The sequence below is a fragment of the Eleutherodactylus coqui genome, chromosome 3 (assembly GCF_035609145.1).
Source record: "Eleutherodactylus coqui strain aEleCoq1 chromosome 3, aEleCoq1.hap1, whole genome shotgun sequence".
NCBI classification, from domain to species: Eukaryota; Metazoa; Chordata; class Amphibia; order Anura; family Eleutherodactylidae; genus Eleutherodactylus; species Eleutherodactylus coqui.
In genome coordinates, this window is record NC_089839.1 from 85,912,505 (window position 1) to 85,935,219 (window position 22,715).

Consider the following 22,715-nt stretch of genomic DNA (forward strand, 5'->3'; position numbering starts at 1 on the left):
TACTTCCACTGTGATCACGCGCCACCGCTGACCCTGTCATCCTCCACTGCCGGCGTATCATGCGCTGTACTGCACATGCGCGGCAGGTGCGACGCGCACAGCGGATCCAGAGAGGTGAATATGGGGTCTTTGGGGGGCGCTGTGACTGACTCCGCTGCAATATTTCACTAGCGGAGTCCGTCACGGTCGTGAGAATGAGGACTATATGGGGTCATGTATTTATGTGGTGCAGTGTAATATACTTTTAACAGCTGTACTAGTAGAGACTGTCGGAGACCAGGCTTCCATGGTAAACCCCCAGGGTCACCCACTGATACCCTGTGATGTGGGGTCACGATCGCATCGCAGGGTGATGTGGTGCACACTCCCTCTGGCATCCATTTATATGCCAAGATAGTAAATGACTGCAGCATGTAAGGGGATAAACAATGGGGTCAGAGGTTTCTTCACTTCTGGCGGTTAAAGCAGGAACCCAAATGTTAGGTGGCAGCTGAGCCCGAGCACGAGATTCCTGTATCAGCCTAAAGGCCCTTTTACACTGAACAATTATTATCAAAAAAATGTTCATTTTCGCTGAAGTGATAATAATTCATTGGAAACGCAGCAAACAATTAATCATTCGCTATTCATTCATTGTTCATTTTATGCAGGCGTAAAAATCATGGTCGGCTCGTTCACTAATCGTTCAGCTTATATAGCGATCGTTCAGTCGTTCTCATTCACTTATACAGCGAATATGAATGACTGAGCGACTTATCCTTCTGAATGAGCCAATGATGTATCTGCCTGTATAAACGGGCTGCCCGAGAGAACTCATTCACTCATTTAAAGGATAAATCGTTGTTGTAAATGGACCCTTGGGCTTGGCCCGTGTAGAAACACCGCAGCCTAGTTTAAGGCCACTTAGTCACTGTCACTAAGTGGTTAAAACCACTTTCCTAGTATTGTATAGGTCTCCCTCAGACTGCCATAACAGCTGTCCTTGCTGGGGACTGCATGGAGCTCTTGTGTTACTGGAAGCAGACAGCTCCACACCTTGTGCAGCGGCATGGCTTGGTGTTGCTGGCTGAGTCCTATTCATTTCAGTCTTGAGAACAGATTGTCTGTCTTGGAAATGGGACAACCCCTTTAGGGCTCATACCCACTAGCGATATTTTTCCCTGCGATGCAAGAGCGATGATTATGAAACCAATGATTTTCAATGGTTTCATACTAGTTTGTGATTATTTTTTTTTCCTTCTAAGTCTCGCAGTGCAGAGAAAATTCTGTGATATCACTCAGTGTACTCAATGGGGCCAGAGGCAGCTGCACCAGCCCCATTGAAAACATAGGGAATACATCGCGGACTTCTGCCCCAGCTGTGGCAGAAGTCTGTGATGCTATCCCATTGCTTTCAATAGGCTTGGCACTTCCCTAAAAATCAGCACTAGCTGTAAAAAAAAAAAAATGTTAAAAAAAGAGTGAAAAAACATTTTTTTATGCTTTTTCTCAGATTAGCATAAAAAAAGGTAAATAAAAAATTAAAACCCCACATATTTGGTATTGTCGCGTCCGTAACGACGCGTACAATAAGTTGCACATGCTTTTGACTGTGCACAGGAAAAAAAAACGCTAAAAAAATGAGGCAAAATCCTAATTTTTAGCATTTTGCCTCACTAAAAACGCAATAAAAGTGATCAAAAAAGCCATATGTACCCCAAAATGGTACCAGTAAAAACTACAGCTCGTCTCGCAAAAAATAAGCCCTCATAGAGCGCCGTACATCAAAAAATAAAAAAGTTACAGGACTTCGAATGCAGCAATTTAGAATAGAAAAAAGATTTCCAAAAAGAAGGGGTTTTATTGCAGAAAAGTGGGAAAACCTAAAAAAAATGTAAGAATTTTGGTATCGTGTAACCGTACTGGTCCGCAGAAAAAATGGAATTTCTCATTTATGCTGCATGATTAACGCTGTAAAAAAAAAAAATCTATGGCAGAATTGATGCGTTTTCTCTCCCTGCTATCATAAAAAAAAATAAAAAAAGTTTTACGATATAGTCTATGTACCCAAAAGTGGCACCAATAAAAACTACAGTTCGCCACGCAAAAAAGAAGCCCTTATACGGCCGCGTCGACGGAAAAATAAAAAAGTTATGACTTTTGATAAACGGAGAAGAAAATCCGCCAAAAATTGTTGCGCCCTTAAGCCCAAAATAGGCCATGTCATGAAGGGGTTAATATAAAGTAGTGATAATGCAAATAATATGTAACACTTGTTAGTATACAATCTTAATATTGAAATTAAGGACTTAGGCCGGTTTCACAAGTGTCGCAAATCTTTCTCAAAATAATGGAAGAAGAAACGCTGCATGCAGCACTTTTTCTTCCACCCAAAAGCCAGGCTGCTGAGTGGAAAGCAGACAGACCCCATTATAGTCAATGAGGTCCATCCGGCGTTGTTCTGTCCCATCCAGAGACGGAGGCGTTCAGCGGCAGGGATTCCCCTTTCCTGCTCTTTGATTGGAGCAGCAGAGCTGACCCCAGGCGCGACTGTAAAAGCAACCTTAATCAATATGTGAACACATGGCTTTTATAATATATCAACTACTTTAAAAGAAAAGCTTTAACAGTATTACATAGTGGTAAAGTCAACTGCCATTACAGTTCAGAGAGCTGATTTATCACATATGTGGAAAACTTTTTAATTGCTTGAAATTTTATATCATTGGGGGGAAAAAGCGGAAAAGTGGAAGAAAATATATGAGAAGACTACGTTCCGAAATGGCCGCAGAAAATGCGCAGCGTTTTACAGTAACCAGCAGTGTGAATGAGATTTCTTAGACTTCTCACTCACATGATGTGTAAAAATACCTCAGTGTAATTTTGACTTGCCTTGCAGTTTTTAGATCCACAGCATATCAATCTACACTCCCGATTTTCAGTGTGGATTCCAGGTAAAATCTGCATCAAAATCAGTGTGTCGCATGCAGATTCACTAAAATTTATATCAGATTTTCCATTGTGGAAAATCCACAACGTGAACCTAGCCTCTAAGACCGGTTGGCCGTGGGGATTCTTCTCCTCTGCTCCTATAATGGAGCAGGAAAGCGGAATCCCCAGCGCAGATGTGAAAGCAGCCTAATAAAAATGTAAACAAAGTTTTTAAATCTAATTCATGGTACATGTTGGCAAATTATCTGGAAATTCTGGTTCCATAGAATCAGACAGCATTACACAGTAACATTCCTTTAATGTGGCATCAAATAAATGGCATGGGAACACCAGATATTGTAGACTATTCTGCAGTCGTAGGAAAACCTATACAAGTCGTGTGAAGGAAGACAATCGACATAAGCGCACAATTCTCTGGTCCGTCTTCTGCGGGTTTGTATTGTTTACAAGTTTCAGATGGTACTGGATATTACGATTAATATAAAGTCTGTTACTTCTGTCCATTTATGTAACGTACTGAATGTGTACTTCTGACCATCCACCTGTAAATGTTTGTACTTCTTATTCCTGCAGGCCGCTCTGTTTGCTATTCAGAAATTGTTTGACGAAGACTACAAACCTAGACCTATATTTGTGAGTGTTACCAGTATTCCATTTCAATCTCAGTCGTGTTTATCTGCCTCATTATATACACATCACGTGATCAGATGGTACATAATGCAAAATTGTACATTTCATTTTAAGGGGTTATCCAACCATTTAGAAAAAAAGAAACTACACCGACATGACATAAAGTTAAATAAAAATAAATAAATAAAAAAGTCGGGGTACGTGCATAATGAGTATATACAGAGCATCATTAGACTCCTAGTTTATTAACATGTTTACATTTGTCTATATTTCTCTCTCCTATAAAGGGGTTAGGGTGGTTTCACACCACTGGTCGGAGGTTCCATCACAGGTGCGGCTGGAAATAACGGGGGAAAAAAAGCACTGGATGAGCTGTACAAAAGTCGGCCAGCTCGGTGGAAAGTGGACGGACCCCATTATGGTCAATGGGATCTGCCTGGCACTGTTTGGTTCCATCCAGAGACTAAATCGTTCGGCCGCAGGAGTTCCCCTTTCCTGCTCCCTGAACGGAGCCGGAAAGCGGAATCCCCAGCGCAGATGTGAAACCACCATTACCAGGGGAAATATAGAAAGATCTGTACCACATGACCTGGTGTCAGAACCAGGCTGGCAATTGGGGAGTCCCTCTCTATGACCCAGAGTGGACTTTGTGGTGTCCTTCTATTACAGAACAGCGATTTATCTACATGGCCAATCTGTATCATTGTAGTTCCCCTGTCAAAAAATGCCTGGCTGCCCACACCTTTCCCTATTAACGTTAGCTGTTTTCCCCCGATCTCTTACCACCCCCCTCAGCAATCAGCTGTTCTACAGGGGTTGTCTGGTGGCAGAACTACTCCTGATGGCACATTCACAGTCATACCCACACTTCTGGTCTATTTCCATTATGCAGAACGACGGAAATACGAGAACTGCTGGACCTGAACGATGCGGAATGGATCCCATTGACTGCAGTAGGATCACTTCACCTTCTGGCAGTTTCCTGGATGAAATAATGCAGTTATCCGCACTATTTTGTCTAAGATTTCATGCTGGGCCTGTGCTGGAGGCTCCTAACAGAACCTCCAATGCAGATGTGGACCCAGCCTAGGTTCAGTAACACACATCCTTGTTTCCTTTGCCTGCCTCTGTGCACAGAGTATACTTTTATATATGCATTGTATTATTGCAATATAGAGCTGTGCCTTTTATAGTTAAAGGAATTTTCCTGGACTAAGATACTGTATTGATGCCCCATCTTCAGGATAGGTCATCAATATCAGATCAGTGCAGAGTCTGTCACTTGGGACCCCCGCCGATAAGCCTTCGGAAGTAGCCGTGATGTCTGGACAAGTGCTGTGTCTGCTTCTCTACCTACCAGGCACAGCCCTGTACATCTCAAAGCCACTTTCTGCTATTCATTGTGACCAATAAACGTGGTATTACAGGCTTTAAAAGACTCTGCAATGCTCATCCGAGTGCTGCAGGCTCTTCGAGCAACTGATCAATGTTGGGGATTCCAACTGATCAAATTCTACTGATCTGATATCCATGACCTATTCTGAGGATGTCATCAGTATCTTAGTTCTGGGAAATTCCTTTAATAGACGACTTGTGTATTTTTTAGTTGAAATTTTTGAAATTTTCTTTTGAAAGTTTTCTGCCTTTTCTCACTAAACTATTTAGGTTTCGGGCACCATTGTAGACAAAAGTGGGCGAACACTTTCTGGTCAAACGGGAGAAGCATTTGTAATTAGTGTGTCACACACTGAGCCGATGTGGTAAGAGAACCTTTATTTGTGATTCTCGTGATTATCTTGTGATTAGCACGACATGTCCTAATTTCTACCGCGCTCATGTGGAATTAGTAATATTATGATCACGGTTAATTTATGTCTTTGTGATTATAAAATGTGTGACCAGACTAGGCCCTGCTCATGTTACAGCCTGCTGTTAAACATTTAGATCAGGAGGACGGTCCAATGTATACCTTGTTGTAAGCGGGGCTTCAATGCTACATTACAGTCTTCAAATGCATGGAAAGGAACTTAAAAACAATACTATAAGGACGCTGTTAGCAACGAGAAAAAAGTGCTATAGTGCTAAAAAGATTGTGTGAACGGGCAGCTTCACACTACTTGATGGTGCCTGTTTCCACAATATGAGATATGTGCTTTGAAGGTTCCCATAGGAGCCCATGGAAAGCACACAGCAAAGATGGGACATATTCTATCTTTGCACGCACCACAAAGCCAATATGTGAGTCTGCACTCATCCTATCTTTGCTATATGCGCTAATTCAGCGCATCTTACAAGGCCTCTATAGGAACCTATTGATTTCTATAAGAAGCACGTTCTGTGCGCTGCTAACAGCGTTAAAACAGCGCTCGTCTGAGTGAGGCCTAAAGCGTATTGACTAATGTGTATTAAAACAGGGCTGTCAGAAATTAGGGGGACCCTCCAAGTGCTTCAAGTAAGCGTTATAAGATTAAGGTTAGATTCACACGGACGTATCTGCGCGCACAATACACATACAAGAGAACCTATTGATTTCAATGGGTTCGTTCACGTGTGTATCTTTACTGCGCATTTTAGTTGTGTAAAAAAAGAAAATTGCAGCATGCTCTACTTTTCTGCACATTTGTACACCAAGGTCCCCATACAAGGCAATGGGAAGGTGCGCAAATGCGCGCCTGATATGCAAGGAGATGCATAAATCCGCTGGAAAAAGAACACATTTGCAACTCATTTGACTAATTAGCCATTTCAGTTTGTATGTGTTTGTTTGCATTGTTACCTGCCTCTGGGCACAAAAATAACAGTAAAATACGTTGATACGCATGCAAAAAAGCATTGTTAGTTCCACAAGAATGTTACTCTCATGCATGTGCAAAGATGCATCTGCTTGTGTGAAGGGGACCTCAGGGTATTTTTACACTGGCTGACTATCATCCAAAAAAATAGCTGCAACAAGCAACTTTTTTTTATTTTTTTTTTAACACAGCTGCCATGTGTAAAAGCAGGGCCTGACTGTAGTGAGCAAGAAATTGCTTTGTTTCAGCTCCGTGAAATGAAGCAACTATTGAGCGACTTCTCACTCCGTGTAAACAGCCAGCCATTCATCTATGAATGACTGCCTGTTCACAGCAAATCGAAGCAGGCGGCCAGAAGAGATCCCTGGCACACTTCGCCTTTATTCACTTGATGACTATCGCTCTTGTGTGAAAGCACAGGAGCGACAGTCGTCCCTTTATAAAAGTACCCTGTGTGTGACATTGGGCCTGGGCCTTACATGGCAAATGGAGATCTCACAAGCCCATTTTACTATGTCTGTAGCCCCTGCTTGCACAGCTCTTCAGCTTGATGACCATATAGAATATTCAGCCACTGGCTTGTTTGTTTGTTTGTTTTATATGTTGCATTTTTCACTGCAGCTAAACTTCTGTTTTATTTTGAAGCATTGGCTTAAATTGCGCTTTGGGAGCTGTTGAAATGAGGCCTTTTATTGAAGCTATTGGGAAATGCACAACATCCTATATTATCTGTTACCCAAATGCGGGTAAGTAGTTACCGTATACTATAAGTGAGTTTTTTATTTTGACTATTTAAATGTGGGGATAATGATTCCTTTTTTCGTAGCCATAAGTCCCACGCTCAGTTCTGACCTAAGTTTACATGAAGAACGTAGCAGTTTTTTGGTTTTACATTTTGCAGCAGAGCGCAAAATAGGACAAAATAGGACCGTTGGACCACTGAAACCAACTTTTCACTGGAAAAAAGATTTAACGTGTTGAAAGCATGCCCCGTCCTTCTGTAATAACTTGGGTTCACCAATTACGGTACCTGTTGTTTAGAGCAGTAGGTAGGTTTTCTTCACTTAGGCCATCGATAGTTAATGGGTGGTTTGCTTTGCCCAGGACCTCTGATGATCAGCTGGTCCATACAGAGCCGATCCGTAGACACTGCAGTGGCTCTGAGTGGTATTGCAGGCATAGTTCACTTTCTGAGCCACTGCAGTGGGTACGGCCTGTGTATTTCCAGCAATACATCGACTCCGTATTTCTGGCAATCAGTTGACTGATAAGGCCCTGGGCAGCGGGGCCCCACCGATCAACTATTGATGGCCTTTCTTGAGAATAGGCCATCAGTAGTTGTACACTGAAAAACCCCCATTTAACTTATTGCCTACAGTGTGTAGAAGGACAAAAATTATGCTGCACCACATTGCTCTAGCTCTGCATCTAAATACCCTGATAAGGTGCAGTAATAGGAGCAATCTTTACATGTGGAGGGAAGGTGATTCCATCATAAATATGAGAAGGCTGTCAAATTTTGGAAAATCATACTATAAGAGGTAGTAACCACAAAAACAATAACAGAATTTAAAGAAGGTTTGGACATTTATCTTACGACTAAGGGTATTGAGAAGTGGGTGGCATGTTGTGTTGTTTTGATCCAGAGTCGATGATGAGCACTCCCTAAGGGGGTTTTGTCATAAAAAAAAAATCTATACTTGCCTATTCCTTCCCTGTCAGTTTCCTTAGTACATCTTCTCCTAGCTGAGCTTTTGCAGTGTCCCGGGTCACCTCACCACAAGCTGGGCCCAGCTTATTATGAAGGCTGCATTCCTCAAATTACTTCCGGTGGGATTAATGAAGGTCACATCCCTGTGCTGTAGCTTCACTGCCTAGGAAGGAACTGTAATCTATTTCAGAGACAGCTCGCATGAGCAATCTCTGAAGAAGTTAGGCAGTCCCACTGCTGGCCTGTGAGCTGTGACGTAACGTACATTGGTTGGCAGGCAGAAGACTGTCAACCAAATGTACGTAATGTCATAGGAAGGAGAAGAATCCGTCAGCTGAAGGTGAAGTGACCGCCTCGGACTGCAGGGGAGAGGTGAAGATCTGGTAAGTAGACTGACTAGGGAGGAATAGATACCGTAAGTATAGAATTTTTCTTTTGAAGTGACCGAACCCCTTTTAAGTACTAGTAGTTTTTTGGTCCCCCGGCATTCAGCCTCATGCCCCGACAGCCCCCTGTAGCCACATCGCGGAGTACTCTCCATTATCTTTATATATTAAATGCTAAAATTTTGAGTAGTATTTTATAATAATCCTGTTTGTTCCTTTTTCATACATTTAGGTCTTCCAAACACCTTTGGGGGTTATGATGAAACACCAGAAGTGACAGCTAAGCACATTAAAGTGACGTTTTTGCATGTTTATTGTACTCCACTTTCTCTTTTTAGCATTATTGAATGCTTTTTTCACAAACCCTACCTCCATAATGTTAATTTGTATTTTCAGGAATTTGCTCTGGATGGTTTGGTGAATATCGTGGGTGGCTGCTGTGGAACCACTCCTGCACATATCAAGTAACCCTATACAAAATCACGTTCTTCTTCTAACATTTCTTTATCATTATAGTAACTACAAATCTCAACCTATATTTTCCTGCATTTATCAGAGAGATTGCAGAAGCGGTGAAGAACTGCAAACCAAGAGTTCCTCCCTCTACAGTGTGTGATGGCTACATGCAGCTTTCTGGTATGTACAAATTTTATTTCCTATTCTCAGAAACCTTTACATCCTGCGATCGGACATTGTGCAGTTTCTATTTACTACGTAGCAAAACATTTAGGCTGGGTTCACATGGGGTGGATTTGCCGCTGCAAATCCGCCTGTGGCCGCTAATCCCGGGATTAGCCAGCCATGTGGACAAGATTTCTCAGAAATCTCGTCCACACGGGACGGCAAATCCGCCGCGGCAAAGCTGACAGAAGCCGACACTGCGGCGCGGATTAGCCAGCCGCAGCATGCTCATTCTTTTTCTTCCTCCGCTGCGGCTGCGCTCTCCTCTATGGGAGCGCCGGCCGCAGCGGAAGAGCAAGCGTCCGGGCCGCTTCAAAACCCGCGGCTAAGTGCCGCGGGTTTTGAAGCAGCGCTTCTCCCGGCGGAAATCTCGCGGTTTTTCGCTGCAGCCAAACCGCTAGTTTTCCTCCGGGAATCCGGCGTGTGAGAACCCAGGCTAATTGTGTGCTTTATAAGTTATTTGTGACAGGGGATATACATTTCTTTCACTCAGCCGTAGAGACAAAAAGCTTCACAGATTAACTAAAGTTACATAAATCCAATATAGATTGTATGTGCATTGCTCATTTAGCACAATTCTTTGGTCCTATTAAAAGTAAGGGCAATGCACGGCCTTGTGGTAAGAAGTTAGTTTCTTCCAAGATGCCGACCACCTGCCATAGTGCTATATAATGTCCCTACACTGAAAAGGGATATTGTTGGAGGTACAGCATGCACTGAGCTGTTGGTGTAGTGTAGCACTGAGGAGCTTAACCTGTTAAACTTGTACACCCAAGGGTACACACCATTGGGAAAATTTGCTAAGCTCGGCATTTCCTGCACAATCTTCCTGGATGCATAATGCACTGAATATATGAAGAGGCACATACCACTTAATGTATCCAGCGCATCCTGGCAGCCACGGTCTGACTTGGCGTACATTTCTGGCATAATGTTTTGCCAGTTTCTGGAGTTAATTATACATCTGTTGGGGTGGGTGACCCCCCCCCCCCCCACATCTGTTGGGGTGGGTGACCCCCCCCCCCCCCCCCCGAAAGTGACTGTTTAATAACTAAAAAATGCTTAAAGTTGGTCAACTTATCCTTTTTTTTATGTGTACGATTGTGTGTGATGGTTGCTTTATGAATGTAATCTATTACATAAACTGGGTTTGATTCTCCTTGCACAGGTTTGGAACCATTTAGAATGGGGCCTTACACTAATTTTATCAACATTGGGGAGCGATGTAATGTAGCTGGGTCAAGAAAATTTGCCAAGCTCATTATGGCTGGAAATTATGAGGTAAGATGTGTGGGAAGACTTGGGAATTATAATTTTGTGTGTAAATATTTAGATTGCTCATGTGGATATAATATGGTACTAGGGTATAGTCCTATAGATTTTGGTGCCGACTTTAATATATGTGGCGGGCTTATTCCACTCATGTGAAAACACCCTATAAAGACACTGCAGTTTAAGTTTCAATAGATCTGTCAGTGAGGCTGGGCTGACGGCTTACTTTTCCTCTCCTCTCCTGCAACTTATTATTGGTTAATGTATGTAATGTATGACCACAACAAACAAAATGGGAACCTTTTATACTAAACGGGGTCATCTAAACCGGATAGCCCCTTTAGTCATCAGTACCTTGCATGAAAATACAGTGGCAGCAGGGACCTGACAATTGAAGAGTTGAAAACAAACCATATAACTTGTGTAGTCACCTGTCAGCATTATATTGAAGTCAAACATAGTATGTTATCTGTACAGGAGGCGCTGACAGTTGCAAAAGCTCAAGTTGAAATGGGGGCGCAAATTCTTGACATCAACATGGATGATGGGATGCTGGACGGCCCCAGAGCCATGGCGCGGTTTTGTAATTACATTGCATCTGAACCCGATATTGCTAAGGTAAACTTTTATACTGTGCTGTATTTTCTGTATTGAGGTGTAAAGAGGCGTCATGTGATACAATATTCAGCTGTGTCGTTTTAAGAGAGAAAATGTAAAAAAAACCTTTGTATTTTAACCCCACAGGTGCCACTCTGTATTGACTCCTCTAACTTTGAAGTGATTGAGGCTGGGCTAAAATGTTGCCAAGGAAAATGCATCGTGAACAGCATCAGTCTGAAAGAGGGAGAAGATGATTACTTGGCAAAAGCTAAAAAGATAAAACAGTACGGAGCTGCGGTAGTTATCATGGCTTTTGATGAAGTGGGGCAGGTATGTTTTATATCTGTGGTGGTGTTCTTATAGTTTGTGTCTGAATATGTGACTATACACATAGCATAGCTGTGTCTGCACGGCATTTGGCTGTGTCCATCAGCACCAAAGACTTCGGAGGACTGTCACCCTCTTCCCATGCTATTCAGACACCTAACCAAGGAGGGGAATGAGAGGACCAATGGTTTTGGCCGTCAGACCCTACTGAGCTAGCATTTATCACTTTACTGGAATACCCATTTAAGATTTAGTGGCCCTTTGTAAAACTGTGTGTGTGTTTTATATTTACTTCTTTTCACACAGGCTACAGACACAGAAACAAAAGTCAGCATCTGCACAAGAGCATACAACCTTCTCGTTAATGAGCTGAAATTTAACCCCAATGATATCATTTTCGACCCAAATATCTTAACAATTGGCACTGGTATGGAGGAGCATGACAAGTATGCCATATACTTTATTGAAGCTACCAAAACAATAAAGGTAAGTGATAACAGACCTTACCCCATATAAACATTCAAATGGATGGTATAAGGAAACAAGCATTACTGCTGCCTTCTGTTTCTTTATAATACTGGGTCTAATTCTTATTGTTTTGGCGTCTTTTTCTATTTTACCCTTTTGTTAGTAATCCATTAAAGTTTATATATTTTGGTATTTTACATTGTTAGTATGTTGGATTTTAGTGCACCCCTTTTTTTCCTGCTGTGTTGACATGCGGCACTGTGCATTTTATAAGCCGTGCTGGTATTCCGTTTAGGGCAGCGTTACCAAAAGGAAGAACTTGTTATATAAATGGCACAATTGATATGACTGCAAGTTTTTCGTGATCGAGCATGTCCAAGGAGACTCAAATATGATCCGCACTATGGCTGTAGAATTTATTTTAATCAACTTTCAGAAAGGACAAATACGTTATTTTTCGACATAATCTCCCTGCTTTTCAATACACTTTGTCCATCTGTCAGCAAGCTTTTGTATTCCCTCATAAAAAAGTGTTTTAGGTTAAGCTGCGAGCCAAGAATGCACCGCTCTCCTCACCTCTTCATCAGACGTGAATCTTCGTCCTCTTAGGGCTTCTTTCAGAGGACCAAACAGGTGATAGTCTGAGGAAGATCAGGACTGTAGGGAGGATGCTTTAACACCTCAAAATTAAGTTTTTTAGGAGTGTTGACAGTCTGGGCAGCGGACCTGCATTGCTATGCAACAATACAACACCCGTGGATAGCAGTCCTCTGCGATTTGTTCAAATTGTAGCCTTCAGCTCTTACGTGAGCATCTCCCTGTAACGAGCAATGTTGATTGTTGAATCTTTTTCCTAATGTTCCAATACTAGCCCTTGAGAATCCCGGCATCCAGCTTCTTCTCTATGGCTGACACTTATGTGCGTCTCCTTGAATGTCTCTATACACTTCTTTGTGACAAAACTCTTTCTCCATACTGTGCATAAAGTCTTCGATAAAAATCGGCACCAGACACCTCCTCAGACCACAAACAACAAATTACAGGCTGCTGCTGCTGCTCTTTTGTGCAGAACACAAGTAAGGAAGCCATTTTTTTTTTGTACTACAGTCACAAGTTAACTGACATAACACGTTCAAACCTGCACAGCAGTGACTGCAGAGACAGCGACCTGCAACGGAAAATGTTGATAAGACAGTGCGACCAACAGAAGTTTTAATATAACCGGAGTGCGGATAATTTTTGATTCCCCCTCCGTAGCATCTTATTACTGCTTCTTATTGTTATTGCAATTTTTTTTTCTTAGGAAACTCTGAAGGGAGCTAAGATCAGCGGGGGTCTTTCCAACCTTTCTTTCTCATTTCGGGGCATGGATGCTATTAGAGAAGCCATGCATTCAGTATTTCTCTATCATGCTATTAAGGTAAGCATTTATTTAGAAATAAGTTTATAGCTATTTTTATTTTGGATTTCTGATGTCTTTGGCTTATTGCATTTATTAGTTATAGGAAAACTCAGTTTGTGCACAATATACAGTATTTTAGTATGTTAAACTTCATAGAAACCACTTTTGCTCTAATGGTTGGTGGGAGTCCTAGTACCTGGACTCTTAGCAATATTATATACTGACAGAAGATTTAAGGCACATTAAGATTTGATGATTTTATTTTTTCCTGTAAATGGCAAAAACACCTAGCAACACATACTGTTACTTTTATACAGTAATGTGCATGCTAATTAACTGGCAGGTTGTAGCCTGTATTAGGCCGCCTGCAGACGAGCGTGTCGGATCCGGCGGCGAGAATTCTCGCCGCGGGACCCGACCCGAGTGCCTACAGAGACGAGCGCGTACTCACCCGCGCCCGGTGGCCCTGGCTTTTTCATGTGCCGGGCAGCCGGCACATGCGCAGACCGGAGCCGTCGGCCGGGTGAGTGACGTTTCTGCGAGCCCCGCACAAAAATAGGACATGCCGCGGTTTGTTAGCCGCGCGAGATTTCGCGCGGCCAAACCGCGGCCATCTGCATAGGAGTGCGTATTGTAATGCACTCCTATGCAGGCTTTCAATGGCGGAAATCCCGCCGCAGGATTTCCGCCCGTGTGCAGGCGGCCTTAGTAAGAGAAAGCTGATGGGGTTTTAAGTGGCATTCAGCTTATCTCTGGGCAAGTGAACCTACTTTATAATAGTTTTTTTTATAAAACCAGCATGAATTGGTAAAGTAAATCGTGAACTGCATAAAAACACTCCAATTTGGTAATACATGACTAGACCGTTTGTCATTACCTACAAATGATCAATAGAATGGTTAGCTCACCCACTGTTCCTGTGTTCCTTCCACTTTGTATTCCATATACTGGTTTGGATTTCTGTTTGGGCTGCTTCATCGCTCCATCCAACGTGGCCACATGTATAAGGTAAGTAAAGGTAATGCTGCCCTTACAGAAGTAGTGTTCCAAAACTCCTTTGTGGAGTAGAAACGCGTCCTGTCTAGCGTCTGACCGACTGGTTGTTATCTAACACTTCTTATAAATAAAGGCTTGTGGAACACTACTTCTGTAAGGACAGCATTACCTTTACTTACCTTATACATACAAATGAGTTTACAGAGCTCACATCCCCAGTGATTCAAGCAATAAATCTGTTTAGTTATATAATTGAGGGCCTTTTCACATAGTACGGTCATCGTTCAGATTGTCGCTGGGTCGTGAAAATCTGAACGATAATTATCAGCTGTGGAAAAGGGCCCTTAACTGTATAAATAAACAGATTTATAGGTTGAATAGGCTGTGATAATTGTTCAAACGACAATTGACCTGTGTAAACAGACCATCATTCATCTATGAAGGATGGTCTGTTTACTGTAAACAGAGGCTGGCGGGCCGGAGATGGTTCCAGCCCGCCCGCCTCCATTCAGTGAGTGAGCCTTGCTCCTGTGTGAAGCGCAGGAATGACTATCACTGGGATGGCTGGGAGGTGCTGAAGTGCCCAACAATCGTCCTGTACAAAAGGGAACTTCGTTACAAAGATACTATATCCTTTTTTGTAGTGTGAGGAGTGGAGTGATGTAGACGTGTTACAATGTTGCCTTTGTCATTCTTTAGATTGGCATGGACATGGGGATAGTGAATGCAGGAAACCTTCCGGTCTATGACGACATTGATAAAGAGTTACTTCAGCTTTGTGAAGACCTCATTTGGAATAAGGATCCCGAAGCAACAGAGAAGCTGTTAAAATATGCTCAGGTAAAAATTTGCAGTGAAACCAAATATAAGTTGCACAGCGTAAGAATGTGCACATCTGCTGCTCTGTAGGTAACATAATTTGAGTTTGCATGTAAAACACAACTTTGGTAAAGGTATGGTTAATTAGGGCAGGTTCACATGGTCTGGACTCAATGACTGTTTTCGTGGGGAGTCCACAAACATTCCACCTCCAATGTTGTTTACATGCTTTGGAAAATATTCAGCAAGCTTTTATCTGCTCCATGGTAAAAGAAATCCTCTTGTGAGAAGCCCATGTTCTTTCTTACTATCGTGTAGATTTTGCATGGACAAGATACGGATTAGCCTCATTGGATGAGGCTCATCCTCAACTCATACAGATCTGTCACAAACTACACGAGCAATGCAGAAGTTTGTGAGTCAGGGCGCCTTCACACTGGCGATGAAATCGCAAAATTATGAAGCCAATAGCTCCATTCACATGTGCAATGTTTTAATGCTTGCGATGCAGTGCGAAAACAAAATCACAGCATGTCCATTCTGTTTGCGATTTTGCCCATTGTTTCCAATGAGGCCGTCGGCAGCAGCGCTGCCTCCATTGAAATCAATGGGAGATTATCGCGATCCTCTGCCACTGTTGTGATAGCAGTGGCAGAGGACTTCCTGCGGCAAGGATTTTCGGGGTGGCTTGAAATATAAGCCCTACCCTGAAAATAATCCCTAACTGTAGAGAGAGAAAAAAAAACAAAAAACATCACCTTAGAAGCGCTGTCATCTCCGGCGCGTCTTCTAGCAGGTAACATCCTGTATTTTTGTTAGCCGTTAAAAGGTTCCATATCTACAAGATTACTTGGTTTCTCTTATTGAGAACAATCACACTTTACTGGCTAACACTATACCAAACCTTTGTTTCATAATACATTTTATGCTATATTAAATGACACCCACTGCATATTAAACTTGTGCCGCAAAAAATAAGCCCTCATGTGGCTATGTTGATGGGAAGATGAAAAATTACAGCTCTTGGAAGGTAGAGCTAAAATACAAAAAAAGTGGAAATGGTTTACATTTGGGAAGGGGTTAGTTAGATAAGTGTGTTCTAGCATATATTAATATATCACCTAATTAATAGTACTTATGTTCCTGCTTTATTTCTTCCCTGTTAAGACCACAGCTAAAGGTGGTAAAAAGGTAATCCAGACTGACGAATGGAGAAATGGATCTGTGGAAGAGAGACTAGAATACGCTCTTGTAAAGGTAAGTGCATGCAGGAATTGCAATTATGCAGATAATTAGCACATTTTTGGCTTTCGTTTTAGTAAGGACTTTAGAAGCAGTAGTCCTGTGGCTTTAATAAGCGGCTTTGTGACTCTTTGAGGGAATCTCTATTGCTTTGGAGTTCTTCTACGATGCTGTACTTCAAATCTCCATCTACTAAATCTTTATTATCATCTGCAGCTAGCTGGTGAAACTCTGGTCTGTAGTCATGTCTTGTGTTAGTAAGGGATTTCTTCTGACTGCCTGGAATGTCTTAAATCGTAAATCCTAGTTAGATGACCAAAATAAGGTCTGATCATCACATTGCTCAGAAGCTTGATTCCACAGCTATCCTGCTAATGAGGTTTGTTTTCAGCAATATTACATATTCTGTCAACTAATATTTACACTTTCCTTTCATATTTTTCTCAGGGTATTGAAAAGCATGTCATTGAAGATACAGAGGAGGCAAGAGCAAATAAAGAAAAATATCCAAGGCCCCTCCACATTATTGAAGGGCCTCTCATGAGTGGCATGAAAGTTGTCGGAGAACTATTTGGTGCTGGAAAGATGTTCTTACCACAGGTATTGGAGGAAACTGTAGGAAGCAAAATGTACCCAAGTGGGAAAAAAACACCAGAAAACTGTGCCCTGGACTTCAAAAGTCCCTGTTGAACTTCAACTAATATTCTGGCCACAGAAACTCTGCATCAAATCTGGTACTTGTGAACACTCCCTTAAAGAGGTGTTACATTGGCCCGCTTATGATAGTCCACTAATGTGATTGGTGGTTGTCCCACCCCTACAATTAGCAGATTAGGGTTCCATAGCCCGTGCACTGCAGGACCAGCACATCATCACTTTTGTCTATGCAGCTATGTCTGGTACTCTGTCTCAGCCCATTCACTTAAATATGGCTATATCGTAGTATCAGAAACAGCCCCACTGGCCTGGATGGCATTGTTACTGCTCCAACAAACATCACAGCCATTTCATTCTGCTCTATTTGACATTCTGAGCTATGAGCGTTTGTATCTCTATTATTTAAATATTTGCTTTTTGGTAAAGGTGATAAAGTCTGCTCGAGTTATGAAGAAGTCAGTAGGACATCTGATTCCCTTCATGGAGAAAGAAAGAGAAGAGATGAAAGCTCTAACTGGCAGTACAGATGATGATGTGAGTTTTTCTCCTTTAACATACAACCAAGTAAGGTTGCATTCACACCAGCGTTGTTACGTTGTTGTTCGTCTCTGTCCTCGAAGCTGAACAATGGATAAACTAGGAGTGCTGGATCCGGCATGTGCTAGACTCAAACAGTGCCAGATGCACCCACTGACTGCAGTGGGGTCCGTCAAGCTTCAGACATGCCCTCTGGTGTATGCTACACAATTTTTGTCTGGTATTTTGTTCCATATCCATGTCGGTGCAGATGTGTGCATAGACATAGCAGAAACCTCCTGTAAAGCTATCTAACATGAGTATGTATTGTGCTTTGTCCTGCTGTACAAACAGAGTGGGATTTGCCTAAGGGTCTATTCGCACGTTAATAATTTTATGCAGATTTTGGCAGGGATTCTATGCATAAATTTGCAAAACAATTTCTAATATTTTGCAGGCCATGATTCATGGGGTTTCTGCTACAGAAACGTTCCCCGCTGATATTTGTTCATGCTGCAAAATCTGTGAGAATAAGGCTTTATTCCCACGAGCGCATATACAGAGCGTTTTCATGCGCGGGCGCATATACGGTACCCATGTGTAACATCGATTTCCAATGCAGCCATTCACACGAGCAAATATTTGGCACGGAAATGCGCCAGCTGCGTAAAAAAAAAAGAATATATAAGCGGCCGCACATATACACTGAGCCAAAACATAATTCTGGAACTATGTTTTGGCCAATATACGCCGGCGGGTCCCATAGAGGCCGCCTGCAGACAGGCAGAAATTCCCCGCAGAATTTCCACCCGTACACGCCTGCATAGGATTGCATTACAATACCCAATCCTATGCAGACGGCCGCGGTTTGTCTGCGTGAAATCCCGCACAGAAAACAAACCGCGGCATGCTTCTAACAGAAACGTCACTCCCCGTCCGCCCGCTCTGCCCATGCCTCGGCAGCTGGCACATGAAAGAGCCGGAGCTGCGGGAGTTGATGAGTTCCGCGCTGCTCTCTGCAAGCGCTCCGGTCCGGTCCAGAGAATACTCGCAGCATGATCCGACCCGGACGTCTGCTGCGTCCAACACTGCAAAAAGCTTACAGGCGCCTTTGTATAGGCACAGAAAGGCATCCCGAGGATTTGGGCAGTGCGAGGATTTTCCAGGGTGCGGCGTATTTTTTTCCACTAAAAAAAAACAAAGCTCGAAATTGACAAGAAAACGCTGGCCGTGATCACAGAGGAACGCCCATTCAGGCGCTTTTACAGAGCGGCCGTAAAAACACAGTTGCCGTAAATCCACTCGTGGGAAAGATTTCTAAGTAGAATGTTACTTATTAGAGATAAGCGAGTATACTCGCTAAGGGCGATTGCTCAAGCGAGCATTGCCCTTAACGAGTACCTGCTCGCTCGAGACAAAAGGCTCGGGTGCCGGCAGCGGGCAGGGAGATGCCCGCTCACCCCCTGCTGACTGCCGCTACTCACCGCTCCCCCGCGCCGGCACCCGAACCTTTTGCCTCGAGCGGGCAGGTACTCGCTAAGGGCAATGCTCGCTCGAGCAATTGCCCTTAGCGAGTATACTCGCTCATCTCTATTACTTATTCATGCAGTCGACACAGAAAAGCCAGTGAATTAAGTCATACTTGGATTAGCCCTATTGAATAAGGTTAATGTTCGTTTGCACACCTATGGCAGAAATAGGGGTCTTGGCCTCTGATTGCTGCCATGGATCCTTTTAGTAAACGTGTCTGATTTGCAGAGTGCAGTAAATGAACCCTGGAAGTGATCAGTGTGTGTACAAAGCATCTCTACAAGAGAGTTTATCCCATTTTAGTGTATTTTCAATTATTTTGCCATATGTCCCACTCCAGGTCTATCTGGTGGGAGGGGATGAGTATGTGGTTGGCTGTTTGATGCCATTTACCATATTTAAGCCAAATATTATGGGCGTGCAGCTAGACCTAGGGTAAGGGTGAAGATTTTGCATAAACAAGGGGGCGGGGTTAACCTCCCGTATTTCAAATTATATCATTCATTATGCCTCCTTGTTAATCAGGATAGTTGATTTGATTTCATTTCCTCACTTTCAAACTGAGTTGGATTGGAAGCCTCCCTTTTCTTGGTGTTATTGCACTCCCCTCCTTGGTCTTGGCAGGAACTTTTTCAGGAGCCTCTAAAGGCCTATTTACACTAGACGAATGTTGGGCAAACAGTGCCTGATGATCGTCCCTGTGTGTACTCGCTCCCGTGCTGTTACACAGGAGTGAGTATCGCTGGCTCTCTCACAGAGCGACAAGCAGGGGGGCGGGGCGACTGGAGGAGATTTCATTCCTTGCTCTTCCCTGCCGCTCTCTATTCACTTATCACAGCGGCCGTACAGTACTGAACAATTATCGTTCAGCTCATTGTTAATGCAACTAAAAACCTGAACGATGATTGTTCAGTGTAAACAGCAGACGTTTAATACTGACCGGCCGCTGTGTTAAGTAAATGGAGAGGGGCGGGGGGGAGCGAGCCGAACGGGAGCGAGTACACACAGGGACGAGTGTTGGGTATTGTTTGCCCAACATTCATCCTGTGTAGATGGGCCTTAATTTACCTGGCCTTACGCAACATACATTAGTAGTTTGGAGCAAATACTTTAAAATCACAGGGAATTATCAAACAGACAAATCACAGACAGTGGCCTCACTAATTGATACAAGAGGGCAGGTATATAAACCACATATTCCTCAAACATGCAGAGACCAGACTGCTAAATGGAGGAGCCAAAAACAGACACATGTGAGGACACTGATAAGAAAACCTCTCACAGACCCTCTTTATAATGAGGGGGTGGTTGCCTAGTGTTATTTCCTGCACAAGAAAGTCAATACCGGGTGTCAGACCACATGATATATGCAGTGCACCATGCAGGCTTGCAACCTATTAATGTTGCCATATTTGAAACCAGCGGGCTGCCCTGCACCCCAAAGGTAAACCACAACGGCAGTGACACCCTAGGCTCCTCCAACAGCCAAAGCCGCACTGCATGTTATAGATAAGCACTGATGAATGCAAGGTATTACTGTATACTGGTAGTACTTTACGTAATGTTTCCTTCTGTGTCCCCTTTTTGCTGGAGCTGTGCTTTGTTGCAGTCTTCTTAGGATACAGTTTTTGCCATGTATAGTAGTCACTGGAGTGGCTGTGGTAGGTAGGTTCACCCCAGTTGGACCTTCCTACAGCTATACCTGATTCCTTCTCTAGGGCGCACCGATAGGCCGTTGGAAATCACTTAACTGATGCTCTTTCAGTCATCCCTCGTCATTGGAAGACCCCATGGACTCCCCGATTAGAAAGCTAGTGTCGGAAATGAACAATTTGTTGCTTATGTAGCAAATGATTGCAGAAGATGGTGAGAAGTATGATTTGGTTTCATCATCCATGGGCTTGTTGGATGGAGTTTAGTTCCAGTGCTGAGATAGAACAACGGCTCTGTTAAGTCCCACAATGAATAGGCATAGAGATATGTGCCTCTTACCCGGTTCTCCCTTCCTCTTTTCCATCCCTGAGACATGACACAGGATGTTGTGTTCACAAGTCTGAACAGTCCAGCATCATTATTTGATTAAGTATCATCTGTTTTTACTACTTTTACACCTGTTTTTGGTTTTATTTTATCTTCCTTTTGGTCACTTCTATTTCAAATGCAATGTAATCATCGTTAAACCGTCATCCTCATTTATATTACTGATTAGGATAGAGCAAGGGTCATTATAGAATATACCAATGCTATAAAAGTGATGTATAAATTACCATATGCTAATTTTTGCTGTTTCATTTTTTTTTAGGATCCATACCAAGGAACTATTGTAATAGCTACGGTTAAAGGGGATGTACATGACATTGGCAAGAATATTGTTGGCGTAGTGCTTGGCTGCAACAACTTCAGGTAAGTGATCTTGAGACACATGACACACACTTGTACACAAGATCAATTTCTCAGTAACTTTTTAAGTGTTTCATTTCATCTGCAGACAACACTAAATACAGCATTATTTTGTGTAAATGCATCCTATTGCTTATCATTTGAGAGTTTCTTCAAACAGGTTAAGAATAAGGAGACTTTAATGTTCTATTTTAGTATAACTCTTCTAATTCCCCCATACAATCTCCTGGTTTATCAAATATAGAAGCTTTTGTCATGTAGAAAATAATTTAATTGGCTCATCCATAACTCGGACGATGCCCAACACTCGTCCCTATCTATCCGCTCTCCCGTGCTGTTACACAGGAGCGAGTATTGCTGGATCCCTCACAGTGCAGCCAGCAGGGAGGCTGGGCGGTTGGAGGAGAGTTCTCTCCTCGCTCTCCCCCGCCCCTCTCCATTCACTGTAAGCAGCAGTTGTTCAGTACTGAACGACTGCTGTTTTCACTGAACGGCTTGTCGTTCTTTTTTCAAGCATGCTGAAATCCGAACAACTAAGCAGTTCTTCCTGAGTCATTGAGTCTCTGCATGCATTTACACAGGACGACTATCGCTCAAAACTCAAAGGGAGCGCAGGGTTTTGAACAATTCTGAATGATTATCGTGCCATGTAAAAGGGCCTTAACTAAAAGTTTAAAAAACTTCTGGCCTCTCATAGTGTCGTGTGAGAAATGTTAATGGATAGGATTTGTATGCTGAGACCCCCACGACTGCTGAAATGAATGGGTAGAAGTGCTCATCTGGCTGCTGTGTCTGTTCAGCTTTTGCTGTCCCTGCTTGGAATGGTGTACATATAAAAGTATGAACCCGCATATTCCTGAGGGATCAAAGCAGATGATGTGCAGGTCTTGCTGTCTTTTCGCTCTAGCAGTCAATGGAGGTCCTAGTACTCAGACCACCACCAATCAAAACTTCTTAAATGTCCATATGATATGTCAGAAGGTTTATTTTTTTAAGTTTAGTTGCACTTTAAATAAAAGCAAGTGTAAAGTATATGTAAAAAAAAAAAAAAAAAAATTAATTAATCTGTGAGGTCATATTCTCACCTCAGCCACTAGATTATACATATTTGCTTCTTCTGCTGGGATCATTTGATGTAAGTATCAGAAATGTTGGCCTACACTTGCAGTTAAGTGATGTTCGTGACAGGGAGAAGCCTATGGCACCCTCTTATTCATTCATTCATTCATATTAGTAGGGTCGCCATTACACAATTGATAGATGCTGCAGTGTGTGATCAAATTTTAGCACAATAGACCAAGTGTGAAATGACAGTGATAAGAGGAAGGTAGGTGTTTTGAATTACATGTTTATTA

At 42.7% G+C, this 22,715-nt stretch overlaps 1 protein-coding gene across 1 annotated transcript in view; it reads left to right on the top strand.

Annotated features, from left to right (window-relative positions):
• The window catches only part of MTR (5-methyltetrahydrofolate-homocysteine methyltransferase), a 54,150-nt gene that overhangs the window by 10,910 nt on the left and 20,525 nt on the right, over positions 1–22,715 (top strand). The window contains exons 7-22 of the mRNA XM_066595826.1: positions 3,505–3,564; positions 5,227–5,321; positions 6,999–7,099; positions 8,683–8,744; positions 8,847–8,914; positions 9,007–9,086; positions 10,300–10,412; positions 10,881–11,021; positions 11,148–11,333; positions 11,637–11,816; positions 13,102–13,218; positions 14,896–15,036; positions 16,183–16,272; positions 16,705–16,857; positions 17,341–17,448; positions 21,263–21,363. Of these exons, the coding sequence (XP_066451923.1) occupies positions 3,505–3,564; positions 5,227–5,321; positions 6,999–7,099; positions 8,683–8,744; positions 8,847–8,914; positions 9,007–9,086; positions 10,300–10,412; positions 10,881–11,021; positions 11,148–11,333; positions 11,637–11,816; positions 13,102–13,218; positions 14,896–15,036; positions 16,183–16,272; positions 16,705–16,857; positions 17,341–17,448; positions 21,263–21,363 (1,796 nt within the window). The remainder of the gene's footprint in view (positions 1–3,504; positions 3,565–5,226; positions 5,322–6,998; positions 7,100–8,682; positions 8,745–8,846; positions 8,915–9,006; positions 9,087–10,299; positions 10,413–10,880; positions 11,022–11,147; positions 11,334–11,636; positions 11,817–13,101; positions 13,219–14,895; positions 15,037–16,182; positions 16,273–16,704; positions 16,858–17,340; positions 17,449–21,262; positions 21,364–22,715) is intronic.